General features: G+C 31.1%; 1 protein-coding gene across 2 annotated transcripts in view; it reads right to left on the bottom strand.

Moving 5' to 3' along the window:
- The window catches only part of LOC129958245 (uncharacterized), an 83,804-nt gene that overhangs the window by 50,239 nt on the left and 13,406 nt on the right, over positions 1–20,159 (bottom strand). The window contains exons 3-4 of one of the 2 annotated variants that reach the window (XM_056070550.1): positions 12,932–13,049; positions 11,960–12,025 (exon numbers count right to left, since the gene is read on the bottom strand). In XM_056070550.1, coding sequence (XP_055926525.1) covers positions 11,960–12,025; positions 12,932–13,049 — 184 coding nt within the window. Of the gene's footprint in view, positions 1–7,469; positions 7,555–11,959; positions 12,026–12,931; positions 13,050–20,159 lie in introns of those variants that run through there. The other variant, XM_056070551.1, reaches the window with a different exon arrangement.

Here is a 20,159-nt window from a genome sequence, read left to right as displayed (position 1 = left end):
ATTGTTGTAATGAAAGCTACTACTATCTAAAAATGGATGATGGCTTCAATAACACTGACATTTTTATTGAATTCAGCATCTTATTGTAGCAGAATCGCAGTTAGAAACAGATCAAATTATTTTTATTACCAGATAAAAAGATTATTGCAGTTAGAGCTTAATTACTACATCCAACAACTTTGAATTCCTAATATACACTCGTAAGTAACTCATTGTTGATTTGGGTTTGGTAGGTTAGAAATACATGGAGAGATTTCTTCTCCAATTATAATAACTTAGAATCTTAAAAATTTTAACTTCAGGTTCATTCTCCATTTAACTTTCAACACTCTACAATAGCAGAAAAAGCAGACTGTACATAATGGTAGAGGAATTTTTGTGAAATATCTGTGCACATTATACAACTAAAAAGCAACTATTAAGTATTGCACAACAGAAACAATGCATTTGGATGACAATTTAAAAAGAAGCTATTTAAATGAGAAAAATAACATTGAAACATCAATTAAAGGAAAGATAGTTCATCATAGCGTTCTTTAATTTAAAAAAAAAAAATTAAAAGAAAACATTAAGCACAAATCATTTTTTGGTGGGAGGATATTACATGAGAGATACAAAAATTACCAAAATAGTATTTTATATTTAAATGGATCAAGAAACACATGCTAGCACAAAAATAAATAGGATATATTACACATGAGGATAATGAAGGATAAATTTCAAGAAAAGCATAAAATGTGATGAACCCAAGAATAAGATATAACCATGTTGCTACATACACATGGGAAGAATTTCAAAATATAATTTAACAAAGTTTAACTGTGATTCGACAAGACAAAAAAGGCCAATTAATCATAGATATGATATTCAACATGCAAAAGAAAGACCAATAAGTGTCAGCAAGCAACACTATATTAAAACAGCATGATGTCAAGTTTTACACTTTACTGTAGTCAGATACCTACATTAAAGTCGCCAACATGCCTTGTCTTGTAATTCGGATCAGGCACTTTTCAACAGAAATATGTAAAGAACATAAACCTTGGATGTCACATGTATGAGGCCGTGTCTTCTTTAATCTATGCACTCCACGTAAATCATTTTAGAACCAGAAGGGCTTCAGGAAAAAATATTATTATGAGCTTCACATTTTTAATAGGCCTTAACAGAAATTGTTTTTCTCTACTAATTAGTCATTTTTCTACATGCATGTGTGTTTTACAGGCTACTAATAATAAAGACATATCACATTGGACTTATGCAGCAGAAGAACTACTGAACAGGGTGGCTACTACTCAAATGATTTTGTTAGTACGCTCCAGAAATTAAATCTCAGAGAATGTGCATAAGATGCTTCAGGCAGGCACTTTCCTACATGGTCATATTTATTAGAGAACAGATGCTTAGTAAGGAATGCTTGTTTCAATACTGCTTTATCAACTAGGGTTGATTATGGAAACACTGTACCAAACAATCATAGCAATTACGGGAAGTTATATCTCTTATTACAAGGTATCTATTTGTTGTTCGCCTTTTTAGGCAGTTATTTATACCTTTGTTATTCTTTCAGTAAAGATTTTTAACCTCTATTTGATTCCATGCCCTAAGCAATTTGGCACCTGCGCCGCTGTCGCCAAGCCAAAATTAATTTCTCTGTTGCGCATGAAATGAAATTACTTTTAATAAGAATTGCAATATCTTTCCAAATAGAAAGGTAAATAAATTTCAGGAAGGAAAAATGATTCAGACAAAACTTGCTTGCTATTTTTATCTTATGTAACTATATCATAAAAAAAATTTTAAGTGGAAAAATGAGTGAATGAAAAGAAATTCACATAGAATCTTTCACCTTATGATGCTGGACATGATTTTTGATCATTAAATATTAGGTACGTGCCTTTTTTATTGGATTCTTTCAGAAACGGAACATATATTTTTATGTTCCGTTTCTGTGATGTGATGTTTCCGTTAAGACATCGAGACCCGGTTAAAGCTAATTTCACAAAATAATATAATGGGGAATTGAAAAATTAAATGCTAATGAGCCTCCGAAGAAAGTAATAAATCACATTTCACCAATTTAGAAAGAATTTATTCCAATTTGGCAAATTACATAATGAAATTTGTAGTATTCTACTAGAAAATTCGGATATCGGAAAATATGAAACAGAATCATCATGCAGTTGCAATCTTGGAGTACGGCACAAAAATGACTGATGCTGATAATATTTGTATTAATTTTCTCATTCAAAAAGAGGAAGTATTGGTTTTCCGCAAATTCAACAAAAACTGAAATTACCAAAAATGCCGTAAAATTTAAGAGGTGAAATTAAGAATTGGCTGGCTTTCTGGAGCCAATTTAAACATATTCATATTTATAATAAATTTAGACAAAGAAGATAAGTTTCTGTATTTGATCCAGGTGGTAAGTGAAAGGACAAGAGCACGTGAAATAATAAAATTATCCACCGACAAATGAGAATTATTCAAACGCAATAGAAAATTTAAAATTGCATTTTCATAAAGATGAGTTGCTTATTGACTTCTAAGATATAAATTTAGTTATAATCAAAGCTACTGAAGCTAAAAGAAAATTAAATACCTCTAAAATGTATGATAAGTTAGAAACATATTTAACAGCTTTAGAATCAATTGGTCTACCAACTGATAAATATTCACAATGCATTTCCTTCTTATTGAATCCTGCATACCAACAGATATTTTCAGAATATGGTTGTGTATTCGTATTGTAATTTCAAATGGTGACTCAAAAAATGTTTATGCTGAAAAACTGAAATTTTTTTTACTCTTTTCGGAAACGGAAATAGAAAGCAAAAACAAGTTTTGCACCCAAGGATACAATGAAAGAAAGAAAAAAATATTTCAACTTGGTCCTTTGCCCTCAGATAGAGATACGTTCTCCAGAGGAGTAGAGAAAAGAATGTTATTAATTGCATTTTTTGGTGGGAAACTTTATAAAAGCAATAAATGCTATTAATATAAAAGAAACTTGGCTTTGTTTATTATATAGAAGTGTTATTTCACCTGCTTAAAGTACGGCCCTCAATCTAGAATTTGTAAATGAAATGTGCAGTGCTTCTTTGTAATAAGAGACTTTTATATGTCCGGACTTGTCCACAAATAAAACAGAAGTTAAGAAGCCTGATTTAGAAGAGAATAAGAATGTCAGTTTATCTCACCATTGTTCTTCAAAGAATTTTCTCTTTTAAATATAACAAGTTAATATCGAGGCAAAACATATAGAATCATTGCTCATATTTACAGAATTTCACAGCAGTCTTATTTGTTGAAGAAGACAGTTAAGTAATTGAACTTGAAACTCGCCGAAATTAAAAGCGTTATGCACTTTATATTTGGTAGATCAACATTATAAAAACAAGATCACCGATTACACAAAATAATTTTTAAAAATTCGAATACTAAATTCTTCTGTGACATCCAAATCCTTAATAGATAAGTTTTATGAGGAAAAATACTACGGATTAAGACAGGAATTTGGGAATCAGAGTTAAAATACAGAGCATACTCCTTAATGAATGTAGTAAAGGTTGCCCAAACATTGAATTATTGATTGAAGTGAATTTTTGTGGACAGTTGTTCTCAGGAAACATATATACACTGATTAGTCACATACGAAACAAAATTAGGTAGGCTAATCATGAGGAAAAACGAGAATTTTATTCTTCTAGTGACATTAATGTTAATAAAAATAGCTCTCTTGTTGATCTTTGGAAAATACAAACTTAAAGCATTCGAGTTCAATTTGGGCCTAATCCAGAGAAAAACTGGAACAAAAAGCGATGGATCACTTTATGTAGACAGTATTGAAATGGAAAGTGAAGATAATGGGAGATGTGCAGTCAAGTTATCTTAGACAAAAGCAAGAAAAAATCTTATAGCTGTACAATAGCTGTGTATAGCTGTATAGCTGTACAATACAGCTGTACAATCTATATAGACAATAGATACATACCTGAGTGTATCCGAACTTCCCAGCAGCTTAAGGATAAAGGGGTATTTACAGATTATAGGACGTTTTCGAATAGTAATTTGATGAAGATATAATTAAAAAGATTTCCGAATGTAAGATAACAAATTCAAGCTATTACCATAGAGATGATTTTAAGAAAAACTCTACAGCCAAAGTACGTTCGGTGTTTGACGTTTCTTGTCGTGTAAAGAAAATCCCAGCCTTAAATGGCTGTCAACAAAAGAGACCAAATTTAAATAAGCATATTCCACCTATTTTAATAGGGTTTTAACAGAATGCTATTAGAGGAGTTTCCGATATTAAAAAGGCATTTCTCCAAATTTCTAACGCAAAGGGCGACTAAGCTGTTTTATCCTATTAAAACAGTGAATGGTGGGAAGACGACGAACCGAGAAAATTTGAGATAATTCGTTATCGTAGACCATTAGATGAAATATTAATTTTGTTAATTAGATTTCGAACATAATTTAAGTTCTTACCATTTGGATGTAGTAGATATCAATAGCAGATATTCAGGAAAAATTTTTGGTCCTTACGGGGGAGAAAGACTGTTCACCGAAAGAAAATCGAAACGATTTCTGCTCATCTGCCAGACTACCTTGTTCGAAAAGCATTAGTATTTAAAATTATGGTCATGGATTTGACTAGTCCACTTCACTTGTGATAAGAAGTAAAAAAAACACTGTATTCTACTATTTACATCAGTGTACAAGGCAATTCCATATAGAATTGACACAAAGTATTTCCACTAATAGATTTCTGATAGGATTTAGAAGATTCATCATGAGAAGAGAATGCCCTGGATTTAGAAGATTCATCATGAGAAGAGAATGCCCTAAGACCATATACACTGACAGTGGAACCAATGTTATTGATTGATATAATTTAATGGGTTCCCATTGTTGAAATAATTTCACTATCATTTCATTAATCCTTCGTATCTGCTGTGGACTATTCTTATGAGTGGTGACACTTTGCATAGCAATATACACCTCATAATGCAGACGCTCTTTGAATGTGTCCAAAGAAGGGCTTGTATTTTTATGTTCTTGCGATTGTGTTTCCTCTATATCCATGCCCACTAATAAAAAAAAGTCTTAAACTTACTTGCAGTGTTTCTTATCAACTGACTCTGCACATAATTTTCTCCAATAATAATTAGCAAGTTATGGGCCTAAAAATTTTAACTGTGTTGTTAAGTGTAAAAGTATTGTTACAAACCTGTAATTTTGCTTCCCAGCGCGAATAGTGTCATCATAAGAAAGATCGTTTTAGAGTCATCCGTATTGGATGCTGCCGGATGTCGAGCCGGTGATCCCAGAGCTTAGCGACAAAATGGTTAATGCTGGAAAGTTCGAGAAATTTCAAGATCCATGCACTAGGAACCGAGATACACCCAGATACGTCCCGATTGGTCTAGAAGCTTCTAGCTCCGCCTCCCGAGAACTATAAAAGACCGGCACTCTCAAGCTGTGTAGTGTGTGTCGAGAAGTCGGAGTCGAAATTGTTACGGATTTCTCCTCACCTGCAGTTCTTTTTGATAGTGGTAGTGATATGGTGTGGAGAACACAATCAGCAGGCGATAGTAGAAAAACAAAGACGTTTATTTACACGAAGAAACGAACTAAAAGAAAAAGAATACACAGACGAGAAATATTTACAGCAGAGATGAACACAGGACAGCACACAAGTAGTTATCGTCCACAGCACACGAAGCGGCTAGACAGAAACCAGCAAGAGAGGTGATCCTGGGAGCTTCGCTCTACCGTCTATCCAACGGCTGAACTTCTCGCTTTAGCTGCCGACTCACTACTTTTCATATCTGGCTACTCTACACACAGAACTTAATGCCGCCTCCACAGTAAACAACAGGATTCGGCACACAGCAGTTCAGTACTCGCTCCACACGACGCTGGTAATTCACCGTTGCTTCGCTATCCTCTCGAAGACTCGTTACTTGTCGGCGATTCCGACTACTCACAACACACGACACAGCTTGAGAGTGCTGGTCTTCTATAGTTCTCTGGAGGCGGAGCTAGAAGCTTCTAGACCAATCAGGGCGTATCTGGATGTATATCGGTTCCTAGTGGATGGATCTTGAAAATTCTCGAACTTTCCAGCATTATCCATTTTGTCGCCAAACGGTCGCCAAATTTGTCTCCAAGCTCTGGGATCACATCTGGCAGCATGCAATACGGATGACTGTAAAACGGTCTTTCTTATGATGGTCCTATTCGCACTGGGATGCAAAATTACAGGTTTGTAACAGTATTAAAGATGGCGTCGTTTGGGACCATGATAATGGAAATGCTAAGTAGAGACAATTACGAAATATGAAAATTTTAAATGAAAGCTCTACTAATTAAAGTGATTTGTGGACTTATATGGGAGGGATTAAAATAAAACCGGAGCCCGATGTAGATGCAGAGTCATTAGAAGCATGCAATAAGTGGCTAGAAATGGGCAAAAATTATATTGTACATATCGCCAACGGAACTAAAACAAATTAAAAATGGTGCAATATCTAAGGAAGTATGGATTAAATTAGAAGACATTTCTTAATCTAAAAGCCTTGCCAGGAAAGCAACACTTATCCAGCACAAAATGCCGGACAATGAAGCTGTTGGAGATGTTCGAGAACATTTAAAGAAATTCTTTGTTACAGTGGATAAACTGTCTGAAATGGGAATCAAAATCGAAGAAGATTTACTGTCAATAATATTGCAGTACAATTTGCCAATGAATTTCGAAAATTTCCAATGAGTAATTGATCAATTGTTGAGCTTCCAGCGGCAGATGTTCTCCAAATAAAAATAAGAGAAGAGAGCCGACATGACGCCGGTTCGTCTGCTGACACTGCGACATTGTTTGTGATGCCTCGCACTTTTACAACGAGTCATCATAAACGCAGGAACAAGGTGTGAAACAGAAAAAAGGAATATTTCTTAAGAGGTATTAGCAAAACAAAACCTCAGGAAAAAAATACCTTCAAAATTGAATACTTCATATGTAAGAAGAGGGGCAATTACTAAGCAGTACAGTGCAACAGTCAAAAGTATTCTACTCATTATCGTAAGCAAGAAAACGTTGGTCTACTGACAAGCGCTAAATGGAATAACAATTCAGCCGATGCACTCCTTGAGTTTGATAATTAGAAGCAATGATGTCTCGATAGCGAATGTACTCAATATCTCAGCAGTAGTGAATCTATATTCGTCACCTTTGATGGCACAGACATTACCGAAGTGAATTTGCCAACAGTAGGACAACAGATAAGAAAGACTGTAGTAAAGTGGTCATCAAAGCGGAGTGAACAAAATATAGAATGTTATAGTGAATAATACTTTATACATGCCCGAAGTGAGAACGAAGTTGCTATCGGTTGTTTAAAGGTGATTTGCTAATTAATGAAAAAAATTAATTGCAATTAATAGTACAAAGAATATATAATCTTTACCATTTTTGTGCTAATAGTAGCGATTTAAATCAAGGTCCTAGAAGTGCAAGTGAATCACTGAATACTTCGAAGAATAAATGTGACGATCTTGAAAAATGGCATTGTAGAGTGGGTCATCTAAATATAAAAGATTTAATGGAATCTATTAAAAGGTGTAAAATTAGAGGTTCAAAAATATAAAAATCCCCCACTAAATTTGATTATGAAATAAGAGCCCTTAATAAATTAACAGGAGTACCTTTATCTAAAAGATCTAATTGCTTTATTAATTTACTGGAAGTAGTCCACTCTCATCTATGAGGCCCAATAAAAATACTCTCAAAAGTAAAGTTTCTTTATTTCATAACTTTCATAGATGAATACTGGAGATATCGTGCAGTTAAGCTTTTGAAATCTAAAAGTGAAGCGTTATCTGCATTTAAAGAAATAAAATTTCTCTGGGAAAATCAAAAATCTCTTAAAATTAAAATCTTTAAGAGTAACAATGCAAAAGAATTTATTTACAGTGAATTCGATATCTTTTTTTTTTAAATAAATGATATGGAACGTAGATTAACAGTTCCATATTATCCAGAATCTTGGAACAGATGAGCGTAAAAACAGATCTCTGGTTTTAATAGCCCGATGCCTCTTATCGAAAGCAAATTTACTCTTAAATATGAGGCAGAGATTGTAAATAATGCTAATTACATACACAATAGATGCCTCATTTTGGAAAATCCCCATATGAGTTATTTAATAACATTGTTCCAAATAGTTATTTTAAGACTTTTGGTTGTATGGTATTATTTAGATAACAAGCTTTGTCATAATTTTTCTGCTAGATCAAAAAAGAAAAAGAAAGCATATGAGTAAGTTATTCAAATGACTCGAAAGCTTTCCGCATTTATATTCCAGTTGAAAAGCAATTTGTTATTTCGAGAAGCGTTAAATTCTTCGAAGAAATTGATAATATATCATGTAGTTATATAGGCAAATTCTTAATTCCGAACAATCTGAATGAGCCAAATCCTATAGAATGGGAAATAGCTAAGAACCGAAACTGAAAATGATATGATTGAGAAGGATAACAAACTTTCAGTTGAAACGAAAGAGGGCAGTATTTCATCTCTCCCAATATTACAGAAAAATACATTCTCGTTACATAATCGCGAAGTGCCAAGTGAATTATAATTATCAGAACTGAAATATTCTGAGTCAGTTGATTTTGTTTATGGCTGCAATGCCGAAATGAAAATTAAGGTAGCACTTTATAGTGCAAAATTTCAGCAACAGTATAAAACTTTATTTGGCGAAATGAAAAAATATTTTTAAAAATGAGGCTTTTGAAATCGCGGAAAAACCAGTTCCGAAAATTTTCATTAGAAGTAGATTTGTTTTAACGAATATGCTTTTAGCCTTATAACAAATAGGCTTCTAAAGAAGAAAGTTCGATTTGTGGTTATAGGATTTAGTTAAAAAACATTTGCATCAATTGCACGCCAAGGATCAACAAGAATTATGGCAGCTCTTTCAGAGCAATTAGGTACTGAATTCGATGTAACAATAGCTCATTTAATTGGAGCATTAAATGGTGAATTTTTTTTCCAGCTAATTTCAAGGAAATATTAGAACAAATACTAAAAAACGAGAAAATTAATAAAAATGTTTTCTTAAAAACTTCAAAAATGTTAAAATCTTTAAATGACGGTGATAACGTAATTCTTTTAAAGAAATCCCTTTATTGTTTAAATTAGGCTGGCAGATACTGGAATTATACTGGAATACCGCAGATATTGGAATACCAAATTCTGAATAACTTTGGAGCGAAACAAGCTGCTGCAGATTATTCATGAGTTTATTATATTAAAAATGTAAAAGGATTAACTGTGATTGCGATTTATGTTGATAATATATTGTTTATTTCTCAGGATCCTAACATGTTAGAAAAATTCAAAATCCAATTATATTAGAGAACTTTTGAAACTTTTTAACATTACTGAAGCTAAAACTGTATCTTGTTCGAAGGATTTAAGTATTCGATGGACAAAATTTGATAAAAGCAATACTATTAGTTTACATTATCTTGATTTAGTTGGTGGGTTAATAAATCTCGCAATTTCCACAAGACCCGATATCGCGAATACAATCAGTGAATTGAGTCAATATCTAATCTGTTTTAATGACACACATTGGAAAGCAGCTAAGAGCGTATTATGGAATTTAAAGAAACGACTGATTTCGGATAAATTTTTAAACGTACTAATGATTCCTTATATGGATACCCTGATTCGGATTGGGCTAATTCTCTTGACGATCGAAAATCATATACTTGTTTTTGCTATATTCTAATTGGCAGTTCTGTTAGTTGGGAAAGTCGTAAACAAAGTACTGTTGCTCTGTCTTCTATGGAAAGAGAATACATGGCACATTTCGGCAGTACTAAAAAAGAAGCTATTTATTTAAGTAAATTGATTAATGAATTGTGCTATTCTCATTTAAAATGTGTAGGTTTGCTCTCTGACAACAAAGGAGCAATCAAATTAACAGAGAACCAAGGCGAACCAAGCATATAAATATGAGACATTACTTTGTTCGCAAAGCTTTGAGTAACAAATGAAATTAAATGAATTTTATTCTAACAGAAGATATGGCAGTAGAAGTCTTGACGAAAGCATTACCTTCCCCAAAGTATTATAAATGCTTGGTAGCAATATAAATGAACATTTCGGTACATGGATTGATACAGTGTCTGCGGGGATAATTTCCCTATCATCTCATTTACTCTTCGTACTTGCAGTGGAATATTCTTATGAGTGGCGCTAACTTTCATGGCAGAGCTCACCTCATAACGCAGACGTTCTCTGAATGTGTCCGAGTAAGAACTAGTATTTTTAAGCTCTTATGATTGTGTTTTTTACATGTCTGTGTCAACTAACTAATAACCTGCAATGTTTCTTATCAACTGATTCAAAACATAATGTTTCTCCAATAATAACTAACACCCTTGACTATGATAAGATTGTAAATGGAATTTCTGTCTTACAAATTTTAACAACCAAACTGCTACTTGGTGGGACAGTTTTAGAGAAAGCTTAATTCAGAGAATGAAAAAGCATTTAAAGAGAATTTTAAGAGGTCTAATTTTTTTATGATGAGATGTTTAGCATATTTTTTGACAATGAAGTCATCATCAATTCCCGACCTCTACAGTATTTGTCAGAAGATTCGAATGATTTAGGTCCTCTGATACCTTCAACGTTTATCCAAGAGATGCATACGGTGGCAGTCTCTAACTTAGATTCATTGGAACAAAGTAAATATCCTCTAAACATGTTGATCCAGTGACCAAAGAGATGTGAACCCAAATAATTAAAATTGAGAGATATTGCTATAATTGGAAGTGACAATTAAAAAAAATTTTATTGACCTTTGGAAAGAGTATCAACATGTTCCCTCAGAAAGATGATTGAAACATGCAGTGTTTATATTTCTTGGAATTAGACAACGATAATCCATTATTGTCAAAAATATCAGTTAGGTTTTTTTCTGACAAACATATTAAAAGTCAGGATTTTGAAAATAATGACTGTAAAAAGAAAACTAGAAGTGGTAGAAGATATAATAAAAGTTCACGTTATAATCGACTTCCGAGCTTCATTCTTCTTCCTTTTGTGTATGTGTGTGCCTTTTTATGCTTTATTATCCTCATATTTCAAGTATAATAGTATTTTTTTTTAACTTGAGTTTTGATTTTGTACTCTCTTGGTTTAAAAATCAAAAGGTGGGCAGGATGTCATGAGCACCTCCAGCACTGAGCCAAAATTAATCTCTCTGGTTCGTGAGAAACGAAATTAATTTTCTTCAGAATAGCAACAGCTTTGTAAATAGAATTGTAGATATTAAGAATGAAAATGAATGGAATCAGATTAATCTGTTCGCTATTTTAACTTTATGACACTATGTCATAAAAGCATTTTATGACGTAGAACAATTAACGATTGAAGGAAATAAAATTCAGATAATCTCACATTACCTATTCAGTTTTGTATTTTTACATTCATCTTTATTAGAAGAATATACAGTATCTGTATTCTAATTCTTAAACTTTTCATGCTATATCTTATGGAGATACAGTGAAAAAATGTAGACTATTGTAAATTAAAAAAAGTTATGCACATAATACACAGACTAACACAAAATGAAATTCAGAGACTGAATATACGGCTTGACTTTTGCAAAAGCTAACTAGCATACTTTCTTAATACAACACTGGTATTAAAATACATACAACTTACAAAAAATGTGAGCTTCAGACAACATTTAAAATTTAATAACAAAACTTAGATTTAAAAATTAAAATGTATAATTATTACAAACATGACACATTTAATTATTACAATTTAATAAAATCTTCATTTTTTACATAAACTATATCAACATATATTTTTTGTTACATCAAAATGTAAAATTATATTTATTAAAATAAAATAGAAATGAAACATCAATACCTTGGAATTTATTTCTCGCCATGGCAACAAATTAGAATGGTGTTCAAAAGGACCAATAAAAACAATCTGAAAAGATACGCTAATGATAACAAAAATAATTTTTTTAAATGATATGTCTTTCAACTGAAAGAGATAAAATTATGAAGATAATAAGTTAAGAAAAATCAAATATTGCAGATGTTTTAAGACATACATAAATAACTGGAAGGGGGAATTAACATTATTAGGTAACCTAACCTGACTTTCATTCCTATATGGGTTTTAATTATTTTTACTAAATATGAAATGAACCAAAACTCAAAGTACAAAATTGTATTAGTACATATTGATTCATTATAATTTTCATAATTAATCAAATTGCTTAAATTTTTACATTTTAATCACAGTCTGACAAACAACTACTATATACTTATATAATTCTTGATACATAAACAGTAAATTTCTAATATTAAAACGCCAAAGAATTCTAGAAACTTTGGTATTCAATATATTTTAAACTCGCATAAAAGGTATTAGAATTCATATTCAAGAGAAAAAAAATTTTAATGCAAAAAAATTACAAAAATATTAAAATGGACAATTTTTTAACAAAAAAATGGCCAAGAATATTAAAGGACAATGAAATGTAATGTAACAAATATAATAAAAGATTGCAAACTTAATAATAAATAAATTATAATACAAAAAATAATGAGTAAATGAAAAACTGGTAACATGAAAAAAAATCTTACAATGCTATACATGCATGCCTCATAACTATCCAAAGGGAATAATCAAGTGAAATCTTGTTAGCATACTATTAAACGAAAAACATAGCTAGATATATATTTCAATTTTTATAAATAGTAATCAGATGAAAATCTCACACAAACATACTTATATTCACTATGCAAAGCATAACATATGTCCACCAATGAATGGCATGCGACTTTAGAAACAAATCTTAATATAATATAAATTCTCAATACTTACAACAGGTTGTTTTATATTCATGGCATGAATCAATTTACTAACAGCACTAGTACATCCATTTCCAGTAAAAATAACTGCATCATGTTCACTGGCATTTACAGCTTTCCGAATTATGTCTCTAAAATTAATATTTAATCCTCTTAGTGAAAAAGAGCAAGACATGAAAGTAAATGAACAAAGTTAAAAGATTTATGTTGCAAATTTTTTTACACTGACTTCAGATCTTATCGTATTTCACTTACAACTTACTTCAGATGAAAACTGATTTTTCTTTTTTCAAAACGCATTTTGCGAACTGTTCTAAAATTCTAATTTTGTGTCTATTGAGATGCATCAACTATTGAAATTTGATTTTTTTTAAGACAACTTTTCGAAACAAAATATTTGAATTAAAACAAATGAGAAAAAAAATGCTAAAAAAATGCGATATAAATTTCACATAAGCCAGTGCAATGATTAGTGCCACATTTTGAAGCTACTTATGGGCTATATTGAACATGTCAATGCAAACTACAGTTAGATAATAAAGACAATACTCAAGGTAGCAACTCCACTCTACAAACTTTCATTACGCACCAAAATGAAAAATTTTAACCCACAACTGCGAGAACGGATCAAGTTTTCTGAAGGACTTTAGGGAACGTAAGTGTGGGGGCCCCTTTCAATAATTTTATTTTATATTATATTATATATGATATAAAATTATTGAAACTGTATATATATACAGTTTTGAATGAATAAATATAATGATAAAATGATATAGCAAAACATCTAATTGAGGATCACATGCAATACAATATGCTTCGAGTATAAAAAATATTTTTAAAAAACTAGAAATTTAAATATAAAAACAATCTTAAACAAAATTTACAAAACACTTTAACACATTGTAAATACACAAATAAAAAGCTTGCCAGTGCTTTGATTTGGGAGTCAATCAGTCAGTTGAAAAACAGCCATACTGATCTCTATGTGAATTTGAAAACATGGAAAAATAATGTAATGAAATCAATAAGACATTTGATTTTAATGTGAATGTATGCGAGTACGTTGACCTTGCAAATCATATAAAAGCATTAAATCAGATTATTCTGTAAAAATCGCAAAAATAATCATAGGCCTTGGGATCCTCAAAAATTCTGGGATCCTTATTTTATAAACCGAACCTGCATAAGTGAATGATTCTACATACACTAGCTCCAACATACACTCATTGAAGCCGAGACTCTAATTTCACATCATTGTCCGTAACAGGGAAACTATAATTTATTTCTCTAGGATGCTTTTCTTTAAATAATTAGTAAATAAATAAATACTGCCTTAGAACAAATAATTTTTTAAATGTAGGAAGAAATTGAAAAAACAGATATGATAGTAAAATGGAACTTACTTGACATACGTTAACAATAATAAACACAAAACAATTCTAATTACATTTGATTTGTTTTCATTAATATATTACATAAATAGTCAGGTACATTAATGCAAGTACACACTTGCGAGCCGCTGGTTGAAATTAATTTCACAGTGAAACAACCATGAACTATTGCAAAAGGGCGATCCCATTTCGAATCATCAATCGAGGTGCAAGTACTTGCAATTATGTCTTCGGCGAGAAAAATGTTTTCTGCTCCGTGATATCTTCCAAAAATATATTTGACACTCTAATTTTTACACAATTTTAAAACAAAAGTTTGATTTTTTTTAAAATAATATCGATTTAATTGCCGTACAATTTTCCCCTAGTTTTAACAAATTTTAAAAAATGTAAAGATTTGTAACGGAATTTTTTATCCTTGCAATGAAAATCAAATTAATTTCATTGTTTCATCTAATAATTTAATACCATTATTTTTCCCCAGGGCTAAAATTATAGTTAACAACTACTGCTTTCTTTGATATTTTAACTATATTAATTACAAGAGTGTATTGGAGCCAGAATGCCGCTTCGTCACTGCTTCTCTTTTCCTTCTTATATATATAGGGTGTTCATTAATTATTGTCGGGGTTTCCGTACCTCATAACTTTCGAATAAAAAATATTACGCAAAAACCGATTACATATTCGTAAATTACAACTCAAAGAATTTTATTAATGATATTAAAATGTAAAGCTTGCACAATTTGCACTTTGTAGGCATTCAGTTGAAGGCGGTTATGGAGAACGTTCCATATCGTCGAATGTGCTCGGTCTTCCCGCTCCCTTTCGGTGTAGAACGCTACCAGTTTCCTGAAATTGTGTTAACCAGCGTCTGATAGAATTATCCGAAGGAGGATCTTTCTTGTACGTGGTAAAGAAGCGACGTTGAGTAGTTATGACTGATTTAGTTTCGAAAAACCACAATACACACATTGCTTTTTCTTGCACGGTCACCATTTTTATTTATGACGTCATAATTACCCAGACTGCAAATGCGCTAAGATCGCATTGTTGCCACGTAAAATTCTTTGAGTTGTAATTTACGAATACGTAATCGGTTTTTGTGTAATATTTTTTATTTGAAAGTTATGAGGTACGGAAACCCCGACAATAATTAATGAACACCCTATATATTACTTCTTAAAACAGTGTGAAATTTGCCTTATCTTAACCTTCGGAAACATGGCTGGTACTTCTAATCAAGACAAGTAATAAACCACAGAAAGCTGATGTCGGAAAGGGATTAAAAGTTTTTAAATCACAAACATATAAATGTATTTTATCTTTTGATTTTGAAATCTCATGATATTTTCTTTATCATAGTCAGGTCCAGCAAGTTGGCAAACGTGACGTAAAAACTGCGTGATATTAACGAGTCTATTTTGATAAGTTAGCAGACAAAAATTCATCAAAGTTCACCGGATGTGGCTGCGTTTCGCTCTTCCATAACACAAGATTTGTAACTTTGTAGACAAGTACAAATCAAATGCACCAAATTCAATACAAACGTATTTAGTACAATCTAAGTATTTTTATGAAGTCCGTTCTCCATTTCATACTTATATTCCTCTCAACAAATGCACTGGCTTGTCTGTTGTATTATGTCAACCGCCAACTCATCAGAGCGACGCTATATTTATCTAGTCGCAATTTTATGTTGAAATTATATGATTTTAATGTAATTTAAAATCAACATAAATTTTAAAAATTATTCTTTAATATTTTCCTCAGGTTGCGTAGTCAAATTTTAATTTTAAAGTGTACACTTTATTAGCCCCTTTAGAGAAAATAAGAATCAACAGTAACTTAGCATTTCTTGATTATAGAATTACACGTTACGATGAAATGTACTAAGTTGGGCAGTAACGAATAAATAATCAATTTTATAAAATATAAACACAAAATATCACCGATACTTACTAAATATTTTTCAATAAGCTGGAAAGTAAATGATTTAAAATGGGTTTTTTTTGCGTGATTTTTTTTTTTTTTTTTGAAAAAAAAATCTTATTGAAGCATTTTTATTGCACATATCTAAAATTCTTTTATGGCACTACATTTGATAATATTAAGAACAAACATTATACCACTTTTTCATCAATTCCAATTCCTTGAAAGAAAAGGGCATGAACATAAGTAAACAAAGTCTGAGAATAAAAACCATGCTAATTTTATTAAATATATATATTTTTAAAATTCTTTTCTCAGAAATTTTTTCCAAAATCTTTCAATTTTATTGTTAAAAGCTTGTCTCAATTCATTAGATTGTGTTAGAAATGAAAAGTCTCTGTCGTATTGAAAAATATATTAGCCTTATATTTAATTTTAGAAATTTTCTTTTATAAAGGAATTTCATTTTCCTTAAAGACATCCAAGAAATCGGATTCTAACTTTCTTTTATGTCACTGCAAGTATTTCTTTAGCCCTTTGTTTTTGCTCCAGAAACATGCGATATTTTGAATAGGCTGGTGCTGATGATATTCTCAATTCTTAGATAATGTTTATTGAATGGATTCCGCCAGATTACTTTACATGGTTATAAATTACTTGTGGTGAAATCTGATATTTCATTCAAATTTCATACTTCCAATATTTTATCATTGTTGAATCCTTTTTCAACAAATGCATGAAAAATAATGAAAAATTTTCTCAAAAATTTCTGTAATTTTGAAAATTTGTTTTCAAATAAATGATTTAAAATTCTTGACACTGAGTAAAGATGATTTGACTGTCATTTATATGCTCCATGAAATAAATCTATGTACTCCATGCTAACAGCATCATACTGATCTTTATCATTTTATCTTTCTAATGCAAGAAAACCACACAAATGAAGCTCTCTTTTTTTTTTTTTTTTTTTCATGTTTATTAGTTTTTTCTACCAAAACAATATTTTTTACTGGTGCACAGTTTATTGGAAATTTCTTTAGTGGAATATAAAGATTTCAATAATCTGTCCTTTCTTATACCTGCACTCACTTTATCAATTGCAGAACATAATGCATTATCAGACAAATTAAACTGACATTAGCTATTTAGAAAAGAAATAATTTCACCTGAGAAATTTTCTTACAAAACTTTTTAAAAATTGAATCATTATTTTACTAGCTTAAACAGAACCGATGCATAAAAGGAAAAAAAAGGAGTCATGAATCTGATACACTGTAAGAAATGGATTAATATGCTTTGTAATACATATGAAACCTGCGGCAAATGTCTCCCCCAAGATTTTTTGCATACTTCCCAAAATAAGTATTATCACCCTTTTCCACCAACACAAAAATTAGGAACCTTAGACAAGGTCGTGAAAACCACAAGCATTCAGAATTTTGTTTTCAGAGTCCCGCACATGATTGTTTTGTGTTTTGCAGTAAAATAAAGAAAACCAAGTTTGTAATTTGAAACTTTTGGGTTGAGCAGTTGGAACCAAAAGTTGACACATACCTACAATTTTAGTAAAAAATTACTTATCAAATGCCATCTTTCTACGTTGTTGAATTTTTATTAAGTTGCACGTTTACATGCATAAGCATTTACAGATATAAAGGATTGACTTCAAAAGTTTATACTGACTACTTTAGATGTTAAAACTGCGCACTAAATTTTACCGATACAGCTCGTTTCCATTTGCAATCGGGCAGACAGACAAAAAAAAATCTGTAAATGAATTTTATTAAGAAATTGCTAATTTGATATTAAGAAACCATTCCAAATTCGCAGCAGAATTTTTGAGTAACCGTCTTCCTAGACAATTACACATAATTCAAAAACTTTCTTTACCCGAAGTCTGAAACATTCTTTTCCAAAGAGGAAATAGGGAAATTTCGGGCTCAACTTTTTATATGAGTACAATTATTTCTCTTTGATTATTTCGTATACAAGAGATTTTTAAAAATGGCATTAATTTATTTTTGATATCTTAGGCAAGAATAACACATGACCTACAAGTAAATCTGAAACAACATGAACACTTTACTTTACTTTCCATTTTTAAAAACCTTGAACCATTCAGTGCATACATTTTTGAAAATCCACAGTAAATTAAATATACATTTTCCATGCATATTTTTTTTTAATTCTAAAAACTTTTTTGATACAAAAATTTCTTGCAAGGAAAATTCTTTATATAAATTACTATTAGTGATTTACTAAATGATGATGAAATGTTCCATACAACTAACAAACGCTTTAACGCTTTACGAAAGATAATAATAATAACAAGTGTAGAAACACACACAATGATGAGCTAAAGTCACTTATAAAAATTAACGCACGTGGTTTTATAAGAATAATTAAAATTATCCCAAAAAAGAGACAACTTTCCCACAATTTAAACAAGTAAAAAAAAAATGAAAGAAGAGTGAAGTAAATAAATGAATTTTTCCCTATATTATCAGCAGTTCCTTAAACTGAGATAAAAACCATTTCCAAAAATTTTCCCGATAAATCCAAACCCATTGCGAGGTGAAAGATCAGACACTGCAAAGAAAATGCAGTCATATATTCAGGCATATCTAGCAGGGTTCTATAATGGGGTTAAGCCTCCCCCCCCCTTTCAGAAAGAAAAATAAACCCTTGGACAAAAAAAAAAAAAAAAGCACTTTTTAAAAACTTTTAATGCCATTATGCACTTTGTTCCTTATATGCATAAATGCACTATACATTACATTAAAAATATTACGCAAAATATGCATTGCTTCATTGTGGGCATTTTATTACTTGAAAATCTCAATACCAAATAAAATACATATATATTTTAAATATAAAAATACCTTACTGTGAAATTATTCCTGATTATTTTCTCCGTCACCTGCTCCATTTCATCCTTCATTCAAAACCCAATAAAACCATCAAATTAGCGTTCCTGCATTGCTAAAGTTACGATTATGCCACATATACACCGGTTCATTGCAAATTAGATTTTCACTCAACGTAATTTGTTATAATACATTTTTAAATATACGTTTCTCAACTAACACCTAATGAATGAAGTGATTTTTAATTCACTTGATAAGTTTCGTTCAGAGAAATACTTTCTCGTATTAACTTCAAATCGATGATTTCATATTGGGAATCGCCAAGATTTACCAAATTTAATGCAATAGTATCGTTCAGATTTTCCAGTCATTTTTCTGACAGGAAAATCCAATGGCGCTCTGTTATATTCCCTAAATTGTCAGTTGTTTGCCAACGACTGACAGCTGCTGCAGACATGAAAAAAATTCAAACATGCCCACCAGGGTCACCTTTATACCTGCGCCAGGCCAGGCCTTCCAGGCTTCATTTATTTACGCCCAGAACTTTATAGTCGGATACTTTTTGAGCAAATTAAATTGATTATTAAATAATCTTAATCTTAGTAGGATATTATCAGATTGCCTTGCAGTGATTTATCAATGCAGATTTTTAAAGTTTCATTGAATGCCCCACCATAAAGTTTCATAGAGAGCCGGATTAAATCCTACGCATACAAGTTTCGGAAATCCCCTTTCCACTTTTTAACTTCCCAAGCCACATATTTTTTTTAAATTAATTTTAATTTAGGTTCTATATAGCAGCTTTTGCCTTGCATCCCAGAGCCCTCGGTCAAGAAAGCAGATACGGGCACTGTAGGCCTTGGCCCACATGGCCTGTCGTGCCACTGAGTATAAATAGCTTTTAGTTTACAAAAGTTTTGTTAAATTAAAATAACAAAACATTTTATTACAGCTAACCGTGAAGAGATTTAATTTCAATATCACGCGATTAAAAAAAACGTGTAAAGTAATTGAAAACAAAATAATAAAAAAAATTACAAAAAATTTTCCAA

The sequence above is a fragment of the Argiope bruennichi genome, chromosome X1, assembly GCF_947563725.1.
Source record: "Argiope bruennichi chromosome X1, qqArgBrue1.1, whole genome shotgun sequence".
NCBI lineage: Eukaryota > Metazoa > Arthropoda > Arachnida > Araneae > Araneidae > Argiope > Argiope bruennichi.
This window is presented reverse-complemented; position numbering and strand designations above follow the sequence as displayed.